This window comes from Nyctibius grandis, chromosome 4 (genome assembly GCF_013368605.1).
Source record: "Nyctibius grandis isolate bNycGra1 chromosome 4, bNycGra1.pri, whole genome shotgun sequence".
Classification (NCBI taxonomy): Eukaryota; Metazoa; Chordata; class Aves; order Nyctibiiformes; family Nyctibiidae; genus Nyctibius; species Nyctibius grandis.
Window position 1 is genome coordinate 44,281,991 of NC_090661.1, and position 21,719 is coordinate 44,303,709.

General features: G+C 51.3%; 1 protein-coding gene across 1 annotated transcript; it reads right to left on the bottom strand.

Annotated features, from left to right (window-relative positions):
• Positions 1-13,962: 13,962 nt before the first annotated feature.
• NFKBIA (NFKB inhibitor alpha) lies at positions 13,963-17,665 on the bottom strand. The gene is made up of 6 exons (XM_068398938.1): positions 17,338-17,665; positions 16,878-16,986; positions 16,181-16,391; positions 15,598-15,686; positions 15,220-15,480; positions 13,963-14,712 (listed from the first exon to the last, which is right to left on the bottom strand). The coding sequence occupies exons 1-6, from the start codon at positions 17,559-17,561 to the stop codon at positions 14,665-14,667; spliced, it is 942 nt and encodes a 313-aa protein (XP_068255039.1). The 5' UTR covers positions 17,562-17,665; the 3' UTR covers positions 13,963-14,664.
• Positions 17,666-21,719: the final 4,054 nt, after the last annotated feature.

A 21,719-nucleotide genomic window follows, 5' to 3' on the forward strand; every position in this document is an offset into this window, starting at 1 on the left:
GCTTCTCCAGGAGGGGCCGAAAACAACAAACCAGCCCTGTGCTAAAGAGAGCTGCTAATCAGCTGCAAACACTGAGCACAGGTTCTGCCTGAAGATCTGCCTCTCTTAACACCCAGACTCTGACTCAGCTGGGGCTGGGTGTTTCCTAGGGTCTGGTGTGAACACTGCTGCTCTTTCACAGCCTTTCTATTTTCCTCCTGAAATTTGCCAAAAGTAACAGTCTCCCAGGTGAACATGATAAACTTCCAGCTAGGGCACCCACCCAAGAAATGGGTTTCTTGCCCCTCAGCCCAAGGGCAGCCAGGCACATCTTCATGGAAGATGAGCCCCAGCCCCCAAGCAGGAGAGTGAGTGAGAAGAGGCGACATGCTGTCTCCTCTCCTTCCCTAATGCCAGGGATTCAGGACGGTGACATAGGGTCAGGAGCAGAGTGTGCAAGAGCGTGGGATTAGGTTGTTTGGCCAGGCAGGAGGGAAGATCTAGCAGTCCTTCCTCCCAGGAGGGTGCATGCGATGTTCATCGAAGGATCCTCGGGTAAGGCATGCACCCACACAGATCCCCAGCTGCTCGGGGACTTCCAAGCCAAGCAGAGAGAAACCCCTAGTGAGCTGTACACATTGCAGGAGGTAGGGAGCTGCTGAGCACAGGCTTTCCAGATGGTGGATTTGGATACAGGCTTTTACAGCCTACCAGCATCCTCATTTAGGGTCTTAAATCTCTTCTGGGATTGGTGCCCAAGTGCTGATTTCTGCTATGCTACTGGAGTACAAGTAGTTTTTCCTGAAGCTGGGACATAATAGCTGCTGTATTTCTGTGGCACTTCAGAACGACACTTCCATAGGCACTGCAGCATCAACTCCACCTGGGATTGGATTATGCTGCTCTTAATTCTCCTGCTGCTGGTTAAGATAGTCACCAACACGGGCAGAAGCATCTCCCTGCACAGGTCTGCACTACTAGTTGCTTAGGAGCCCAAGCAATGGCGAGGTTATACCCCAGCATTTCCAGCATTGGTCATGGCTGAAGACAACGTACCGGACTGGAAAGACCTCTGGGGCTGGTGATTGTGGTGGCCTTATGAAGTGCCAAACTCAGCCTGTTGCTCAACAAGCTGTTTTCTTCATGTAACCTAGTGTCCCTGACACAGCTTGAAATAGCCTGGCTGACAAATAAATTGCAGTGCAGCGAGAAACGTGAGCAGCTCCCTCAGCAGCTCCGCGTGCGCCCAAGGCTGATCATCCCCAGCATAAATTATGGGTTTGCTCAACTCCGAGGACAAGGCCTCTGTTTTGCAGTATAAGAAAACATGAGTTCAGATTGCCCCAAGCACAGCTTTGATTCTCACATTGCGCAAATGCTCAGCAAGCGCGTACAGCTACCGGAGTGCCTGCCAGAGAGACGTGCTGGGGCCGACGGAGAAGAGCAGCCTTGGAAGCTGTCAAGACATCCTGGATACTGAGGATGTTGTTGCAAAATCTCCTGCTGGGGGCTTCCCTGCTCATGTAACTTCTGGCACCACCTTCCTGCAGAGCTGTCTCTGGTGGCCAATAGAGATCACCAGCTCCTGTGGCAAAGCTTCTAGGAACTGACTTGTTTATCCCCTTCAGGCTGCTAAATCTAATCAAACAAAACACAAGAGTCCAACCTACTTTGCACAGGAGTTTGTGTGACCAAAGTGCCAGCTCGTCAGAAGCCAGGACTGGCCACAGCTGGCAGCTCCAGGGTGGTAGTGCGCTGGGAGAAAGAAGGAGAGCATTGGGATCGAAACAGCAAAAGCAAACCCTGGAAGCTTGTCGGTAGCTCTGCAGCCTGGGTGGGTGCCTGTATCCAAGCTCTGGCATTACTGTGTGGCTGCAGTGTGTCCCTACAGGTGTCCTGCTAAGAGCTGGAACTAGGTTGATGGCTCATAGTTTAGGGAGGTGACTTTATTTGGGTGATAGGAAGGTTTGGGGGTGGGGGGATTCCCAGCTTTACACGTCATTTGAGTTTGGATGGCTGCAAACTCACGGCAACAGAAAAGCAAGCTGTACCAAAATTAATGACAAGCTGCTCCATGCACAGCCCTGGCTGCTGGATTAGTGGCAAGTTTCTGTCCAAAGCAGGGCTCAGACCAGCCAGGAACGCTAACAGCCTGCCGGCACGTGTGCGTGAGCACGTGGAAGGGGCCCACGGGGCAGCGCACAACTCCATCCTTGGCGAGCGATCTGCCGGGGGGGATTCCTCTGACCTTCTCCCTGGAGGAGGTCTGCTGAACACAGGCCAGTTACCCCGTATCTGCAGCCTCCCTGGATGTGCTCACTTTTCACCCCTGGAAATTTTGTCTGTGCTGAAGCTGAGGACTTTGGCTGGCTGACATGGAGTAACCCCCACAAAACAGCAGCTGTGACCAGTCACCTGGGTGTTTGGAAATCCTGGACTCTCGATTGCACAAGTGCAGCTGAAGTGCCCTGGCTGTACAGCATAGATCATCCCCGCTTGTGCCGGAGATCCCACGCGTGCAACCTGCCGAGCTCACCGTATGCACGCAGCTTCTCTCAGCACAGACGCCTTTATTTCAGGCCAGGAAACCCCAAACAGAAACAGGGCAACCCCTGCCTACCCAAGCAGCTTGCTGGGATTTCTCCTTAGCAATGCACTGGTTTTTTTTTCCAGCAAACCGTGACCCAGCTTGCTCCCAACGAGTTGCCTACTGCTCGGAGCCGGCCCTTTCGCACAGCTTGCAGAGGCAGGCCCTGCAGCGTGCCCGGCTGCAGAGGCAAAGGCTCCAGCTCCCGGTTGCTTTGTCAGGGAGCCATGGCTGACGTGCTGGGCTGCCTGCCCCAGAAGATCTTAGCATTTAGCTGGCAGGAGCAGGCTGAAGTGGTGGAGGGAGTGTTAGTGTGGAGTTCAGGTCCCGGCTCTTTAGCTGAGTGTTACCTAAGCCTTGTTCAAGATAAAAAATGCTGGATTCTTCTAGCAAGGTATCAGTTCCTCTCCTGAGAGGCTGCTCCCATGGGGAGTTGTAGTTATGCATTTTCCAGTAGAAGAGAGAGGGGGCAAAATATTCCAGGTGTTTCCCCTCATCCTCTCTCCTTCTGTGCAGGGAGGGTTTCTGTTACCCAGTATTACAGTGCCTCGGAGCAAGCTCCCGGGGCGTGCTCTTTTCTGCGCCCCTCAGACCAGGGGGACGAAAGGAGACGCCACAGAGCGCTTTTCACAGCACAGCTCTGCCATGCCCTCTGGTCCTGGTTCACCTCCTCCTCCCCGCCATGCTGGCCAGCCTGAGGCTAGAGGTGCACCTCTGGCCTTGGCATTCCCCTTTGCTTGCGTAGGCAGCTCCTTGCTCCCTGTCCTGGGTGGTGGACATGCTCAGTGGACTCCAGCAAGCAGGCAGGCTTGTAAAAGTGAGGCGATGGAATGCCTATCGTTGCCATGCTTAACGCCTTTCCAAGGAGCTGGGCTTTTATCTCCCAGCACCGCGTCCCACTGCCCTTACGTATCTGTACACACAGAAAAGTCCTGTGTAAAGGGGAACTGGCTTGTTTGGAAAATATCCTGCAATTCACTCTGCCAGCCCGTCCTGGAAAACAGCTCTAAGTGGCTCTGCACTTGCTGAGATGTGGTAAATAAATCTCCAAGGAGTAGCTTGAAAGAGAGTCAGGGTTTTTTCAGTAGATACAGCTAAGTGCAGGGAAGGAGCGTGCAGCAGGGACCTGAGACGGGAAGGAAACAGGAAGCCCTGTCACTGGTTTATGTGTTTTACCCTCAGAACAGCAGTCATCTTCTCTATTTCCCTTAAAAGAAAGAAAAGGGAAAGATGATTCATGTCCCATTCCCCAGCTCAGCCCTGAAGCAGCGTTAGTGTGACTAAGGTCCTCACTGCATCATTTCTTTCTCCATCTGATGCTGAGAAGGTGGTAGCAGGGCAGGCTGTGATTAAGTGGAATTTCTCAATGTTGAAAGATGTTTGAGAATGGTCCCAGTGATTAATAAAATGACTTGAGGGGCAATAGGAAAATCTGATCCTATACATTTTTTTCTGAAGAGTGTGAACCTTTTGAAAGTCCCATGTGTAAAGCTTAGAGAATGGCATTTGCGTAGAGTGCCTCTGCCAGTGGGGCTGAGAAAAGGTGAAACCCGCCCAGCAAGAAATCCTCCTGAATTTCCACGTGGCTCCGGTTACTGGAGTCCACAGCCTTTTGCCTTGACTTATTGCACATTGCTGATCGAAGTCTGCTGATCTAGTAGAGCCTAAAGCACCGGAGGGAGGCCCTGTGCTGTCCCAGCAGAGATCGAAGTGGGTAAGTCTGCAGCTGGAAGCACCAACTGCTTTAACACTGTAGGTGCTGGTTTTACCAGTTCATATTCCTTGTGGCTCTGCAGAGGAGGGGACTGGTAGCACATACTCTCCAGGCAGCTCCGCAAACACCTATTTAAAAGCAGTCCCTGCCCTGGGGAGCTTACAGCCCAGAGCTGGGGCAGAGATGCTGCAGGCCACAAGCCTGGTGCAGGCTGTGACCCCATGTCCTAGGGCAGCTTTTTGCATCTGAGGTGCATGTGTCGCGTGCCCGGGCGAGGAGCAGCAGAGCCACACGGGGTGGCAGTGACTCTGCCCCAGTGACTCTGCCCCAGTCACACACACGGTGAGCAGCAGAGACGGAGCCAGCCCCAGCCTGTGCCAGCCTGTGCCACTGTTGTTGCCAGAAGGTGCTTCTAAGGAGAGGTGATGTTTTACACTCTCGTTGTCCTATGTGCCGTTAAGGAGCAGGCTGAGCCCTCCGATGCTGCAGCATAAACCACCGACGGTCTGTACCTCAGTTTTCCCCACTGGGGACTTACAGCGTTCGTACTACAAGTATTCGTACTACAAGTACTTTGAGAGGCTAGTACCACATTCGGTCAGACTCACTGCTGTTATTGCAATTCCTAATTTAAATTGCTGTCTGTTTGCTAGCAAAAACATTTCCTTCCCTCTCCCTCATTCCTTTGGTATTGATCAGCCTGTTCTGTCCTGGCTTCTCGCAGGGAGGTTTTCTCCGGGGACATCTGCAGCCCCAGTTGGCCGATGGTGGAAGCGCACAGCTCTCGCAGAGGCCTCTCCTGGGGACTCTCAAAACCCTGCCAGCAGCGTATCTGCCATTGCACATGAGATCTGTGAGGTGCTGTGCAGGGACAGAGGGCCCAACAGCTTGCCACTTAGCAAAAGGAAGATGCTCTGGGTTTATGCAGGAGCAAGTTCATTAGGTGTGTGATTACAGCTATGCAAGAAATAGTTTAGCTGTCAGCAGAAAGAGGGAGAGAGACACTGATGTAGCTGCTGCACTACATCTGAGAAGAATCATCCTATCTGCAGCTCGATGCAGCTCATGCCCCATGCACAGAGTTCAAACCATTTCCTCTTTCTTTCACATTTCTTGTAATGCCAAAGGCAGCCGTGCGTGTCGAGCTCTCACTTTTAAGAGCAGATCTTCAGTATATATTTTGATCATGTCTGAGTAGGAGCCAAAAAAAACCCCAACTGATGTTGATGGGATAAAGGGACTGACTTCTTAGCCAGGAGAGCAGTCAGTCATTGCAGCAATATCCACGTCAATCACAAGTCACAACCATGCAGCTCACTGATCCCTGTGCTCAGGGACCGCAGAGCTGAGCAGGTTCCCCACTAAGGCCTTAATGTCTTGCAGATATTTGCATTTACCATCACTGCCTCTTTTCCTCACCACTGCATCATAAAAGAAGGTAAAATGAAATCCCATGCAAAGCAACCCAGTCGCTCTGCGCCAGCTTGCACTTCCCTTTCTGAAGAGCTCCTGGAAGATCAGTTCAGAGGTGGTGAGCTCCTGCTTGCTTCAGTGCAGGTTGAAAGCACATGGTGCTTCTCTGCTTTAACCCTTTAGAGGGTGACATTTGCAGTTCTTGCTCTCATTTTGAAGCTTGCTTTCTGCTGATTGTCATGACTGTTTACATCCACTGTCAGTGAGTTATGCCCTGAACTCTGGATTTGCACATGCTGGTGGCAGACCGATGAGGTTAAGCAGGACCGTGCTCTGCATGCTTCACTTATCTCACATGTCTTTGATTTCCTCCTGTGGTTTGCTGAAGCAGGTCCCCAACAGCTAATGGGATAGGGCTTGGGGTGCCAGGCCCTGGAGTGCTGCAGGGATGGGGACACCTCCTGCTCTGACCATAGGCTCTGATGTCAGGAGCACTCATGCCCGATGTCTGGCCCCGGACAGGGACCAAGCTGCCACCAGGAACAAAGAGCAACAGTTTTGTGTCTGTCTGCTCTTTGGGCTCAGTGATGATGAAACGTGATAAAAAAGTCTGCCCTATCATTAGGGCACACTTGCCTTTTAGTTCACCCTTTAAAGCCCCCTTTGTGACGGGGCCCAGCAGTGCTGCATCCTTCTTCACCTCTGCACTGGGCCAGGGTCATACCCAGCCTGGGGCAAAAGCTCTCGGTCTCCCTGCGGTGCCAGCGGGCAGACATGGGGGAAGGGACACCGAGGGGCAGGATCGCTTGTGCCGTGCCAGCACCCTGCGCAGCAGTGGCATCTTCACCAATGCAGCATTTGCCTGCGCACCGCAGCTCGGGCAGGAGGCTTGCCCCTGCCTAAAGGGAGGCTGCTCCCAAATGGTTTCTTTGCTGTCCTCAGAGACAGGACTCAGATGCTCTGGGGATTGGAGATGAAGATGATATTTCATGTGCCATTAAGCAAAATGATGAATAAGGCTAGAGGGAGCTGTCTTTATCCTGTGCTTACAAGGAATATGCAGTTTCTATTGACAGCGTTCAAGGGCCCAGCTGTGAACTCAGTGAAGTGGAATGGCTGCAGAGATAACATTTTCCTTATGGTGATGTTGAGAAGCCATGTGTGGTGGTGTTCCATGACGAATGCACTTACAACACAAGGGACTTGCCTCCAGGAAGAGGATCACACCGAGCTGCGTTTGCTTTATTGCTGAACGAAAGCATCTGTGTTGGAAATACCTACCACACCCTGGGTCATGTGCATTGGCTTCACGCCTTGGGTTGAATCAGCTTCCAGACATGGTCTAAGTCATGGGCAAAATGTCAGGCAGCAGGACACTGGCTGGTGTCAGAATCAGCATCAGTTTACCTGCCAGAAGCCGTACGCTTGCCACGGATTGATTTGCAGCCCCAAAACTTTAAGCACAAGAGTCCTCTCGGGATGAGTTTTGAAAATACCACCTCCCGTGAGCTGAGTTTTCTTCTTGGTGTATTTAGAGCAGCCAAAAGATGGAGTCTGTGGGTGGAGGGAAGAGGATGTACGCATGTGAGGGGGGTGGATGCTGTGACAGTGAGAGGCAGCCAAGCAGAGCTGATGGAAGGCTGCTAGCTGTAAGGCTAACTGAAGACTTGCCCCTACGCAAGCATGAGGATTTTAATAGCTATTGTTTAGATGCTAATTGGATGCAAATTTGGAGGTTGGCTTTTCAGAGACAATATGGTAAGCCCCAGGTCAGAGGTATGCCCAGTTCACATGACTCAGGAGAAGAGTGGGAGAGGAAATTCTCCCATGTCGCAACTGCAAAAGCTTAGGAGAAAAAATTTTTCAGGTGAGTGAGAAAACAAACACCTGAAGTTTCCAATGAGTAAGAAAAAAATGAAATAAATTATTGTTCTCTGAGTCTACAGAAGTAATCTGTTTCACTTGGGAAGTTCTCAATATGATTTAATCATACGATTTTTTAAACAATACGTTGTTTCTCACTGAAACAAAGCAGAGGAAAACATTTCCTTTGCAAAATGGAAAAAAATGCCTATTTTGAATTATTCCACTTGTTCTTAAATTTGAAGTGGAAAATTTGGAGGTATTGGCATTCATTGCCAGGATGCTGCAGTGCAGCTGGGCTCAACCCTTCTGCACACGCAAGTCTTTCTTTGTGGGAAATGTCTGTGGTCCTACTTGTGGCACGGAGCTGCCATGTGCTCTCCTGAGATGCTCTTCTCTAATTTTGTGCAGTGCATGGATGCAGCTCGGTCCTCTTGTCTTCTGCCCCTCAGCATGGCTGTTTTTAGGAAGAGGCTTGCCAGAGCACCATGCCTAGGAAGGCTTGGTCATGCCGCTGTGTGCCTGGAACTGCTCATGGAGGGAAGCCAACTCCCAAGTAACCTGCACAGCTTCCCTTTCCCACTTTGCCTGGACTTCTCTGAAAAAAGGAAATGAAGAGATCAGTTCCTTACTCCACAAGTCCCTCACATACAGGAGCAGCTCGCAGAGGGAAGTGGGTGATCAGATCACCTTGGGCGTCAGCTGTGTGAAGAAGGGAAACTGGTTCTGCACCCCGTCACCGGAGGGGCAGAAGGCAATCCTGGCCAGAAGTCTGGGGCTGCAAGGACAGGAGCATGGGGAGGTCTGGGGTGGATGGACAGACAGATGATATTGGATGTTTTACTACAGCCCAGGAAATATCATAGGCTGTTCGAGAGGAGGTGGAGGTCAAGTGTGCTTGGGGGCGAGTGGGTGGTGAGAATCCCCCTTCTTGGGAGGGTTTTCCCCAAGCCATGCTCAGCACAGCCCGGGGTAAGGAGCCTCTATGCAGCTTGGGGGAAAGGCTTGTTTGTTTGCTGGGGCAAAACGTCTCAGAGAAGCTGCTGGCAGGAGTTAGATCTAAGTTTTTAGATGAAATCCAGAAACATCAGCCTTGATGCACACCGGAATGGAAACCCATCCACTTAGAAAAAACTGAAAGAAGAGGGTGGTTTCGTTCTGCGTGCTGCACAGGCCGGGCAGCCGTCCTTACCCACTCTCAGTCCCTCTCAGCTCAGCATGCATGCAGAGTTTTGACTAAGACATGGTGTGTCCTTTTCCCACGCAGAGAGGAAAAACACTACGTGTGTCCTCCCACGCTGCGTGAGCGAGCACCACGGGCTCTCCTTTGACACGGGTCAGTGCTCCTTCGAGGGGGCTACTTCTGGCCCGACCTCCGGGCACTCTCGGCTGCAAACAAGGAGCATTGCTGGAGCGGAGCCGCAGCGCTTGCAGAGATCTTCTGTAGGGCCTTGGGAAAGTCCCTCCTCCAAGCTACTGAAATACAGGGGTAATAATTAACCGAGTTAAGTGTTGCCCTGTAATTGTAGCCGTGTGCCCTTCACGGGGTGCGTGCGTGTTAAAAATATTTGCGTTCTGAGGCTCTTTCTTGCAGCGCTTTGCACACATTCGCTCTTACTTTGCTTTCAGCTGGAGGGATGAAGAGCTTCCCTTGCAAGATGTGCAGGAAAATGAATTGGAATTAGCTAAAACTGAGAATGGGAAAGGAATTTAAATTAAAGGGGTGCAGGCCTGTTCCTTCAGGGAACAGGGAAGCCCCTGGGGTTGGCGGTGGGCAGGCAGGAGACTGCACTGCAGATGCTGGAGAGGCAATGGAGCCCAGTGCCACAGCTCGTGGCTGCTGTAAAGGGGTAAAACTGCAGAAAGGAGTGAGCAGGGAAAACCCCAGCTCTCTTCTGACAGGGTCTGGAAAGTCCTGTTTGGAAAATTGGACAAGGAGACAGTCCTGGGAAAATCTGAGTGCTGGAGCAAGGGGAGGGAGGGCAGTCAAACCCCCAGGGTGTTGGGGGGAGTTTCTGTTTCAACCCCTCTGACTTTGGCTTCTTACATTATGGCCTGATACATGTGTCAGTGTTTAAAGGGAGCCTTTTGGCACTGACATTAACGCTTCAGAGAGCTGACTGAAGGGACGGGGAGGTGAGAGGTGCCAGAGATGTGACAGGCGCTTGCTGGGGACGGGGAGAGGCTGTGCAGCGGCCATCTCAGCTGCGTGTGCCATCCCAGCTGGCACGAGGGGACAGGACTTTCCTGCTCCCTCGTCCCTCAGGATCCCGCGAGGCTCTCACTCTCCAGCAAAGCGCTGGTGCTGGGAGCACACCAATGCTGGAAAAGCCCTTCTTCCACCCCCCTGAAGTGAGGGTGAGCTTTTGTCCAAGAAGAGGGTCCTCCCTGCCATCCCTGCACTCCGTTCTGCAATTCGTTCTTCTAGGAACAACCAGATGCTTAATTATTTCCACAGCGCAGCTTCTGCAGAAAAAATGATCTGTGCTGGGCCCCTGCCCAGCCCAGAGTCCATCGTCATCGAAGATTTTCCCTTAAAACAAGTCACAAATTATACTTGTCCTCCTCCTTGGAGATCACGGTGTCTTTCCTCAGGTTTTGTTGCTGATTCCACCTATTCCTTTCCTCACTCAACCACCTTGCTTATCCAAATCTGAACTAAAGCTGTGGGGCAAAGCCAGCAGCAGTGGGGCTGCCACTTTTGGGGTAGATGAAGAGTCCTGATGGCCTCACGGTCTTCTGGTGCATCGAGTCCTGCTGGGGCAGGCAGGTAGATGTGTCCACCAGCTGTATGCAAGATGCATGGTTGGTAAACACTGTCCGTTGGCCCCTATCTGGCCCTATAGTTCATCTTGGTGTGTAAAACATCAAAAGGCTGAAGGATGAGGAGGAGGACAGCAAGAGTTAAGGCCCCCAAGTTAGGACTGTGGCCCCTCGTGATGTCCAAGCCTGTCAGCAGGCAGGCAGCTCCCGGGGCTGCCCGTCCCACCTCTCTCTGCTGAGGGAGCTGAGATACCCACACCTGTGCGTCAAACAGCCCACGCAGCCCAAGGTGCGTGAGAGGCCACGCTGCACCACAACCTGAGAGCAGCACTGCGAGCAGGTGGGGAGGGCGGTGAAAGGTTTTTGCTCACGACTGCAAAGGTCAGGCTGACGCTGGAGCCAGTGGGAGGATGCAGCCTCCCCGTGCATGTCCCTAGGTGCAGGGTTGCCTTTTGCCCTTGCTTTTAACACTTTCCAAAGCTTCAGTGAATGGAAGAGAAGGGTTCCCAAGTTACCAGGGGAAAATCAGGCCCTGGGCTCTGCTCTCCACCATTGCCACCCTGGCAGCCTGCATTTTATCTGTCAGCACCATAAGGTTCTTGAGAAGTCCAAGGCTGATGCTGAGTGAGCTGGAAGGCAGGAGAGTAGAGACTAAAGGTGGCCCCTGGGTTGTGGTTGGGGCGATGGAAGCCTGCAGGGAGCTGGAGTGCAAGGAGGAAGAGGAGGGTGTGGGAGGAAATGGAGAGTTCAACTCTGTGTGTGTAATATAAGGAAGTATGGGAATATCCCTGCGGGATTATCAAAGAGGGGCAGCAGGGAAAGGCTGGAAACAAAAATGCACCCTCATGCTGTGTAATGTCGTGATAAGTGAATGAGGTCATGGTGAGCTGGTGTTGCAGGAGAAGAGGGAGGGGGGACCTGCGGAAAGGTGCTCACCCTGGAAGGGAGAAAAGAGCAGGCAGAGGCGGATATGGCTGCCAAGGGCAGTAAGAGCGGAGGATGTAGGCATGGCAGGAGCTGAGGAAAGGAAGGAGGCTCATGGAGAGAGGGTCAGAGTCAGGAAACTAAAACTGAACTTCACAGGACCTTGATCTGCAGCAGCATGGCTGCTCCTGAAGCTTTCTGAGCCACCCAGGTCAGGTGGCAAAGATGCTGGGAGATAATTTTGAACCCTGGACCAGTGTGGGAAAGCACCGGCACAAGGACAAGCAAGAGCAAGCCAGCGTGTTCTGCTAATAGCAGCTGTGGCGGCTGAATAAGGACAAAGTGATGCTGGCAGAATAAATGCATAAGGAGCTCTTGCTCTGAGTCCTACAAATGGGACCGTGCAACATGTCTGCCAGAGTGCCAAGAAGGTAACATGAGGGCAGGTTATCACCAAAACCACTCTCAGAAGATCTTTCTAAAGGCATAGGTGTGGAAAAACCAGAGACAAGATGGGCATGCAGCAGTTGAGGGCATGTGTTGGAAACTGGGGGTGCAGGGGGTGACCTACAGTGGACAATATCATTATATCATCATATCATCAAGTGAACAGGCAAAGCACTGCACTGAATAGCCCCATGTTAGCAATGCACAAATACACAACATGCCCCAACCTATTTTGCTAACAAACACATATTCTCACATTAATCTCCGTCCTACTTGCTTTACCTGCGGTTCCTCTGCATACAACACTTGGTTACTTTTGCATGACTGGCGGAGGCAAACAGTAGCACAACCAGCATGCAGTAGCCAGCCAAGGATTTCTTTAGCTGCAAAACTTCCTTGTACAGTAAAACATTTGCTTAATGTATTAAGTCATTATAGAATTCTTGCAAGATTATAGCAGCACCTTCCTAAGATAGTCTGTCTAAATGTTGCAATGGGCAGCAGAGAACACACCGCTACCTCCGAAACTACTCAACCAACCTGGTACTACTGATAACTGCATTTTCCTCCCTCCCTCTGGCCTTCGAATAAAAAGTATTTGCATTCAGATGCTATCAATTTAAATATTTGCCTACCAGGTCCAGCTATGCACCCGAGCACTTCCAGAACACTGACATCTATAGCTGGTAAATGCCTCCACAGGGCCGGGACAGCATTTCCAGCTCCTGTTTTGCAAGGGGGAAGCTGAAGCGTAGCTAATGAGAGGAACATTGCCTTTTCTATGTCCAGCCATGGCAACATTGTGTTTAAGTCAAGAAAGGCTGAAAGTCACCTGAGATTCTTTGCTGGCCAAAACCCAGTAGCAGCAGGTGGATAAACTCCCCTAGTCCCCGTCCCCAGCTCAGATTTAGCAGTCGTTAGGAGTGCAGGATGAGTCCCCAAGAAAAGGATGGGTTTGGCAGATTCTCACCCAGCCCCACACCTGGAAAACCTTACAGGTTTGCAATGCAGGCACGGCCCTGGCTGTCAGAAGGAAGTTTCAGCGCATACACCCAGGCTATGCCCGTGCAATGAGAGTGGAAGGGAAAGAAAAATGACTCAGGATGACAATTTTATATAATCCTTTCCACGACGGCCTTTGACTCCCATGCAAATTAGGAAGGACCCAGTGAGCTGTGGTGCTCTTCCTCATACCAGAGCGCCCTCCTTAGAGCAGATGGTGTGTCAGGAACCCCCTGGGAAGAGCAGGGCACAAAAGGGAATGGGTGTCCCTCTGCAACCTGGAGCTGTGGCCTTCTCCGGCGGCCCGAGCCAGGCCGGGTGCCAGCAGCACAGAAGTCCCCTGGCCAACACTCTTGGCAGAGCTCAGTCCTGCGTCAGCAGCTCTGCCGCACCCCGTCCCCATCCAGGGGCTTATGGCACAGAAGGAAAGGGGCACGGTCACCCTTCACGCAACACATCCTTCACGTGCTCACACAACAGGCTAATTCTGTGGCTACAACTAGTCCTGCGCTGCGACATGCTGCCAACAGACAGTCAGGTGCAGGTGAGGATTTGAGCAAAGCAATTCTCTCTGCCTGAATGCTGGAGAGAAACATGCAGGCATAACTGAAGCAGGTTAAAGCCACATCCTCCACCACTGTGTCTTGGACACAGAGAGCTGTAGCTCCCGCAGCGGGGACGGGGGGGAGGCCCTGCGCCTGAATTTCAGGGGTGGAAGGCAGCAGCACGTGTTCCCGGGCGTGTGCTCCCTCTTCCTGCGGAAATCCCCTTTGGAAAATCCGAATGTGTTCGAGTTCAAACCGGAGCTGGGCCGCGTGATAAACAAGAGGGCGAGCGGGCACGGGGATGCGCTGCGAACTTCCAGCCTGTCCCGGCAAGTCCCAGCAAGAGCTGTTGAGCATTGGAGCTGGAACAAAAGGTGCCACGAGGGCGGGCGAGTGGGTGCTGCCACAGGCGGCCTCAAAACCCCTCTCTGGCAGCTGGGCGGCCTGGTGCTCAGGTGACAGAGGGGGAATCCCAGCCCCCGACCCGCCTGCCACAACGGGCGCAGGAAACACCACCTACGTCTGCTTCCAAAATTAGCTGCAGCAGAAGGGCTGAGGGCTGCTTAGAGGTCACACTGCTGAGGAGGTGAACCACCTAAAACCCCTGAGCCTGTGACCCTATTGGTCTACCAGGTGTTAAATCCTGTTTCTTAAAAAGCAAACCAGGTGGATTCCCATGTATCTCAGGACGACGAGGTGGGCAATGAACCATTTCACAGACCAGGTACAGTAATCTGACTTTTTTTAATAAATACATATGTCACATGTACCAAAATAATTATAAACAAAAAAATGTACAGTATTTACACAATATACAATTGCTAAAAAGTGTAGCAATTATGACACACATGGTGTGAAACACAAGAGTTTCCAATGCCCACAGTTAACATTATTGCTACTTTCTCCTAACAGCCAGGAGGTCACCAGTGCCTTGGTTTGACTCCTCCACCTGGGACGCCCCTCCAAGAGCAGCTGAGGTGGGCTGGAGTGTGGCCAGGGAGCGCCAGCAGCCCAACACAAATCAATACACGGTCTCCAAGAAGATGGGATGCTGGTGTGAGTCTGCCTTGCTATGAGAGGACACGCATTCCTCGTGGTACTTAACGCCACAAGATAGCTCTCTGTAACTAGCAGGTTGGATGTGTAGTCTGTTACCTCCATAGGGCTGAGAAGATTGGCTATGTGGCTCTTTATCAGGTGGCATGAGTAATCCCAGACCTCTACTGATGTTACACATCCCACTCCTGCATTTAAACACAGGCCAGAACCTGGAACTGTCCTGTAACAATTCGTGCTCCTTGCTGGGCAGTGTAGTATTTCCCTCCTGGTTTTTCCCTCCGCATTGTGACTTTCTTTTCAAATTACGAAAGTCAGTCCTTTTTCTATACATATGTACACAGTCACTTCTTTTCACAGGAAGCTCTGCTTTAGAATGCCAGCTGTCGTCCTCCAATAAGGCAGTCATCATATATAAGCTGCAAAAAAAAACAAAAGGCCGTTAATGCAAAACTCTTACTGGGAGTATTGTATCCACTCCAGGATACCTGCCAAGTTCTGCATGCCCTGACTTAGGCAGCATGTAGAATTTCTACACCAAAATGGTTACATTTGCCACTTAACAGCACTGAGAATGTTAGAAAAACAAACGGCACAGAGCAGAAAACCACCCATTAACTTGAATTTTATCTCACGAGGTTAAGTGTCAACAACAGAACGGTGTTCAGAGAACCACGTTGCATGAAGTTAACCTCCATTCCCTCATGTTATTATGTTTTATTCTTAAATTTATTCTATTTATATGCTCGCCCCAACTGCCACCTTGCTGGTGGGTGATAGCGTAACCTTACTTTATGGGCTATTTATACCCATCTGTCATATAGGTAAGAGGTCACTGGAGCATGTCATCAGAGCAGCACCCACAAAAAAAGCTACAAAGGGCAGAATTTTCCCCTTCTCTTGAAAGGGTGCAAATAGCTACTTACTTCATCCTCCATGAATTCAGGCTCCGATTCACTGCTCTCCTCGTCCTCACTTTCTGGCAACATCTGCAGGTCAGCTGTGGTCAGCTGCTTCAGCTGTTCCTGTATGCTGGAGTTGTCTCTTCCCCACGTGAGCTGATAAGGGGAATAGCCCTGGTAGGTCACTTTGTTCACGTCCGCCCCATGTTTCACCAGAAGCGACACCAGGTCTGAATTCTGCAGGTCGACAGCCAAGTGTAGTGCCGTTCTGCCATTGCATGGTTCCTGTGTGAAAATAACACAAGGTTGGGCATGTTAGGAGAGCCAGAGCCGGTGCCAGACCTGTTGATTCTTACAACTAGAGAGCCCTGTTCAGTTAAATTCACAGTATACTTTACATACCTGAGCATTTACATCTGCTCCCAAGGACAGCAAGTATTCAACAATAGCCAGGTATCCTTGAATAGATGCCAAATGGAGACAGGTATGTCCTGAAAAACACAAATGAAGGGAAAATTTTAGTAAGTCTAACCTAATGCTCTATCATTCAGTTAAAGTCAAGATGATAGGACAGGACAATATCTAAGTTTGTGATTTGTCCATGGCAAAACAGTGTTTTCCACAAGGGCTTTCCAGCTTCCAGTAAGTATGAATAACAGGGTTGGATTTTGGAAAGATTTCCTAGAGGCTTTATTCCAGTGTTTGACTGAAACTTATTGTAACCAAAAAAAGAGGAGTACTGCAAAAGTACTCACTAAAAATGCAAAATTCGAAGCCATGAGAGCCAATAATCTACAGTGAAGAGGCCTATAAGACAGTGACATTTTAAAGAAGTCAGATACTGCTGTGTGCTTTGGGCTCCTCAACTCTCAAGTGGGCGTAATGATCCTTCTCCACCTCTCCAGAGATCTTTTGAGCTCTATGGGACATCAATGCTACTTGCAGTACAGCACACCGACATCGATGTACAGCAGCGTGCCCGTACCGTTGTAGTTGGTGGCCTGCAGGACAGCGAGGAGGTGGTGTGGCTGGCAGTACTGCGTGAGGACGCTGACGCTCCGGAGGGAGCCCTGCTGGCAGGCAATGTGCAGGGGGGTGTTTCCTCGGAAGTCCCTAATTTCCAGGTCGCATCCGGCCTTCAGAAGATGCTCGGCAATTTCAGGCTGATCGGTGATCACTGCCAGGTGAAGAGGAGTCTGCAGGCAAAAGAGAAAATGCAGACCTGTAAGTTACACCGCAAACTCGGCAGCAATGTCTGGACAAACAGACTCCTGGACCACTTGGTGATTTGCGCCCCCAATTAAAAACACACCCCAGAAACTCAGTTCTTTATGCTTCCCGACATACTGTATAGCTGCCCTTCAGTCTGGAAGTGATGGACTCAGGGCTCTCTGGATACCGAACAGTCAATCCGTATGAAGGGTATCATTAACATCCCCATAAAGAGGGATGCAACCCATTGCATCATATTTGAAAAATGCGGCCGCTAAATGCCACTCTCGGAGGAGAGGAAGCGTTGTGCTAACCCTGGCTGGAGCCAGCCGCGGACTTTCCTGAATGCAAGCTTTGATTTAATATTCATCAATTTAAAAAAAACATTAAAAGGGCTTTTTGGGGGGAATTCCCCTTTTGTGGGGATGGCGAGGGCTGATCCAGATTTGGGGCTGTGGAGGTGAAAGTACCTGGCTGAGGTTGTTCTGGAAGTTGAGGAAAGCGCGGTCCCCGGCCGCCTGCCGGATCACCTCCAGGCTCAGGGCTTTTTCCTCGTGAATAATCGCCAAGTGGAGAAAACTGCGGGGGGGGGGAATTAAAAAAATGAAACGACGCATGTTAAAATCCCCCAATCCCACGTTAAAATCCCCCAAATCCCGCCGGGGGGCAGAGGGCCCGGGGCAGGGCCCTGTGCGGTGTCGCAAGCCGGGGCTTTCGGCGGCCGGGGCTTTCCGCCGCCCGCGGGAGCCGCCCGCCCCGCCCGCCCTGGCGCCCCTCCAGGGACTTTCCGCCCTCCCGCCCCGCTGCAGCACGGCCCAGCGCGGCGCCTCCCCGCCGGCAGCACATCCTGTCCCCTCCGCACCGTGCCATGTCCCCTCCGTGTCCCTGTCCCCCCGCCCCGCCATCCTCGACACCCCCCCCCTCACTTACGTGTCCCCGTCCTCGGTGAGCTGCTGTGCCCAGGCGGGCGGTTCGCGGGGCTGCAGGCGTATGTCCTCCAGCTCCTTCACCAGCTGCCGGTACTCCTCCTCCTTCATGGAGTCCAAGCCGCTGTCGTGGCGATCGTCGAGCGCGAACCCGCCTTGACGCTCTTTCTTCGGTTGTTCGTAGCCCTCCATAACCGGCGGCTCGACGGGGCGATGGGCGCTGATCATGGCGGCGGAGCCTCGGCTTGCTGCGAGTGAGCGGCGGCGGCGGCGGCGCTTGGCATATACACCCCGGCGAGGGGATTTCTGCGGGGGAGGAGCCGCCGAGGACGGGAATTTCCAGCCAGTCAAAGCCCGACCGACGGGTCTGGTCCTGCTCGGCGCCGCGGGCGGTGGCAGGGAGGGGCGGATCGGTTCGAGCCGGCCCCTTCCCTCCCCTCCACCGCCCCTCCGCGGGGGGAAGGGGTCGGCCCGGGAGGAGACTTGGCGTTTTTCCACGTCGAGGGGGAAGTACTCGCCTCCCCGGCGTCCCCGTCGGTACTTCCCTGCTGCGCCGCGGGCGGCTGCCCATTGCCGGCTTTCCCGGGGGGCTTTCCCTGCCCTACCCAGCCGGGGGGCTCCCGGTACCCCCTCCCTGGCATGGCAGTGGGTGTCCCGTTGCATGTTGCCGGGGGTCTTTGCTCCCTGTGGGGTCCTTGCACGCTGAGGACCACCCGCGTATGCTGGGCACTGTCGGCCTTGATTGCACGCTGCATCCCCCTCCCTGACTTTCCACCAGCTTTGCTGTTTGGTAAGAGGAGCTGTGGGATGACTTAGACCGGTCTGTAAGGGTACAAAGTGATGGTCATCACGCAGAGAAGCTCCACCATCCATGAGGTGCGGTGTAGCACAACAGCTCTCCTCCATTTGCATGATGATGGCAGATCCCTGACCCTGAGAGGATCATTTTGAGAGCTGGTGAGAGGGGACTCCCTTAGGAATCGTTAACTAGCACTCATTTGATGAGCAGGAACAAGCTTTGTAGCCAGCCCAGTGTAGCGAGGTCATGCTGGAAGTTTAGGGAACCAAACACCACCAAGAGTGATGCCGAGGCTGCAATGGCATCAGCACGCTGCACGTCTGCCCTGCTCTTGCTTGGGGGGGGTTATTGATTTTGGGACAGATTCAGATAGTATTGCACATGACTGGTGTCATAGCGTCATGATGCCTGAAGGTGTGCAGGTGCTGCCTCAGGGTTTAGGGGATTTTGCATCTCTGCTGTGGAAGTTTTCACTCTGTTTCAGTGCAGTGGGGTCAGGAATGAAAAGGAGAATTCTGTGCCACTCCTGTACAGCCAGTTCTGGTCCAGGACTAAACAGGCCTCTTTCAAAAGGTACATATCAATAAAGGAGCAAAACTTTTTAAGAAGAAATTACATCTTCTGCCATTATTCTGACTTTCTCTGGCCATTCTTAATGATTCTTTTCTGCTCCTCTTTACTGCTGTCCCGCCATCCCTGGGTAATGAAAACTGGATAAATGCAGGCTCCCACACGGATAAAAGGCATCGTCTGTGGGGCTGACAGGGCTGAATTTTTCCCTGGTGAATTTTTGCTTCTACTTCTCAGATGTGGGGGATTCCCATGAAAGATTTTTCTTCTCTTGCAACTATTGCTGGCCTCGCTGAGTCTGTGCTTCTTTCCTTTTGTCATTTTCCCATGGGATGGCATCCCTTTTTGAACAAGAACTTATGAGAAAATCCAAAGATGAAAGGGGGAGCCAGAGGAGAGGGCAAATGCCTGACTTTCTGTGAGCAGATGTTCCTGATTTTCAGGCCAGCTGTGCCATTCCTGGGCTTTTTTCATTATTCATCACTTGGCCTGGGACAACCCGCTGGTGCTTTTGGGCACGTTTAGAAAAAAGCTGTACACCTCTTTCTTTTATAGGTTAAGGGTTATGAAAGTTTTGCAAGCTCCTTGAAAGTTTCCCCTTTTTAATGTAAATTGGCAGGGGGAATATAGTTAATAAATGAATCTCCTCCTACCTGCTTCCCTGCAAAAAAGGGAGGATGGGAGTTGGAAAGCAAGCTCCTGCTCTGACTGGCAGGGGAATCAAGCCCATCCAGGACCACGCTGCCTCTGGTTGGTGTTTTGCTAGAACCACCCAGAAATTAAACTTTTAAACTTCCCGTCCTCGCTTCGGTGGCTGGAAACTGTGTTCAGCAAAGCAAGCTCTTTGCCTCCTCCTATAAGTGACCTCCAGCTGCTGTCACAGGGAAACATGGGGCTATTTTTAGCGAGCGTTTGCCAGCTTCTCAGAGGCACGCAAGATGCTCTTTTATTTTGTGTGTGTGTTTTAACTTGGTGGTACTGCAGCCAGTTGTAGGTGGTGGAAAGGAGATGGAAAATGATTTCTGGATGGAAAGTCGCGCCGAGGCCAGCCCACTTCCTGCCCCAGGGAAATGCTGCTGCCCCGCAGCCGCACCGCGGCCCAGCCCAGGGTGTTGAGGGGGGCGCCCAGACGTGGGCCTGCACCCTTGGGTATTAGGCAACCAAAAGCGTGGATCGAGAAGGGATTCAGCCCTAAACCCTGGTAGCAGCCAGCCATAGATGCAGGGGCAAGCGGAATCCTCGTTAACATTAAAACAAATAAAGCTGCTGTCTTCTCAGTAACTCCTCACAGCTAACAAGGTCGTTGTACAGTATTTGCCTAAAGGGATGGCATATGGAAGACAGTGTAAAGCAAAGGTTTTGAAGTGCTGGTGAGAATCATTGATGTGGCTTTTGTGCTGATAGGTACTGTCCTTTTTTTTTGAAAATTAACACATTCTAGCAGTTCTTCTATACAATTTTCTCCATAGTCCACAAGAGAAAAAGAATAGAAAGAAACAAACTCATAGTTTGGATATACGGTTTTTGGATATAGGGTGGACCCTATCACAACTCTGATTTTCTACATGGCCTCTCAGCCAGCTGTTGCAGTTCTGGGAGGCTCAGACATGCCCCCAGGGGACAGAGCAGCCGTACCTATCCAGGGACAGCGGTTAGCCCTGCTGAAACGGGAGCAAAACTTTATGAACACTGCAGTCATTTGTGCCAAGCTACATCCTCTTTGTTGTCTTGTGTATTCTGGTTTAATACCTCTGCTATGTCTGTATTAATTTCACAGCAGTGCTTTTTATGCTCATCAGCTTGAGAGGAGATAAGGCTCTCTGCAGTGTTGTATATGGGGCTATTTTAGCACGACTATTCAAGACCAAGGGACTACCTAAAAGTTACTTTAACAATGTAAAAGGCTGTAACCACAAAGAGGTGGTTTTGCACCTGATACCTAAGGGCTCGATTTTGGACAAGCCTCCTCTACTCTGGGTGCCCCGAGCACTCAATTGGCAGGGCCGTGGGGCTTCAGGGATGAAATGTTTGTTTTTATTCTGCCTTGCAGAACGCAGCTGGCAGGGTTCCGAGAAGCAGCCTTGCGTGCCTGAATACTGAAAAGGGGCAGTAGGGTTTTAATCAGTTTTTAAAGTATGTGAAAGATTCGCGTGCTGCTTCCTCCAGCAAACACATTAAACTGTAATTTCCTGATTGCCACACTAATCATGAGAACTGTCTAGTGCTGTTGCTGTGGTGCTGTTGATTTACCAGAGCTGGTCCCTCAACTTCATCCTTTTGTGATTGCTGCTGCAGATACCTATTAACTGTTCCCTCCCATTTAATCTCAAGGACTATGCATGGATCACAGTAAATGTACCAGGAAAGGTAGTTCACAACATCCAGCAGGATCTTGGCCCAGGCTGTTAAAACCAAAAGCAAAGCAAATCGGTGAAGTAAACCTGCCGTCTGCATGTGTACGCACACATGCAGATACCCCTTTGGAACAGAACTCTCTGACTGAGGGCTTTGCTAGTGTGATGGAAGCCAGGCAACACTTAACGTTGTCATTCTGATAACATTTTGCAATTAAAATCTGTATATCTCAGGCTCCCGTTTACAGCTGCTGTAGAGATAAGAACCAGGAAGCTCCAAACAATTAGTCCAGTGGTAAAGAAGGAAAATGTATTTCCCTCCTGCTTTCTAATAATAATATGACTGTTACTGATTTGAAAGCTTTAAAAAAAATGGCCAAATGAGAAGAAGGAAAGTTAAGCAATGTCCATTTTTGTCAGCCGGGATGAGGGCTGACAGTGTTACACGTGCCGTGTGCCTTGTATTCCTACCACCTCAAACTTTTTAATCGGAGGCAATTATGGGACAGTCAGATACTCCAAAAAGCAGCGTGGTGGATGCAGTAGGAAGCATTTCTCCACCTTATTCGAGCTAATATAGTATCCAAGCAAACAGTGTGGGGGTTAATTTTTGGCATGTAAAGCCAAGGTCCAAAGTAGGGCATTTAAAATCCTACCCATGTC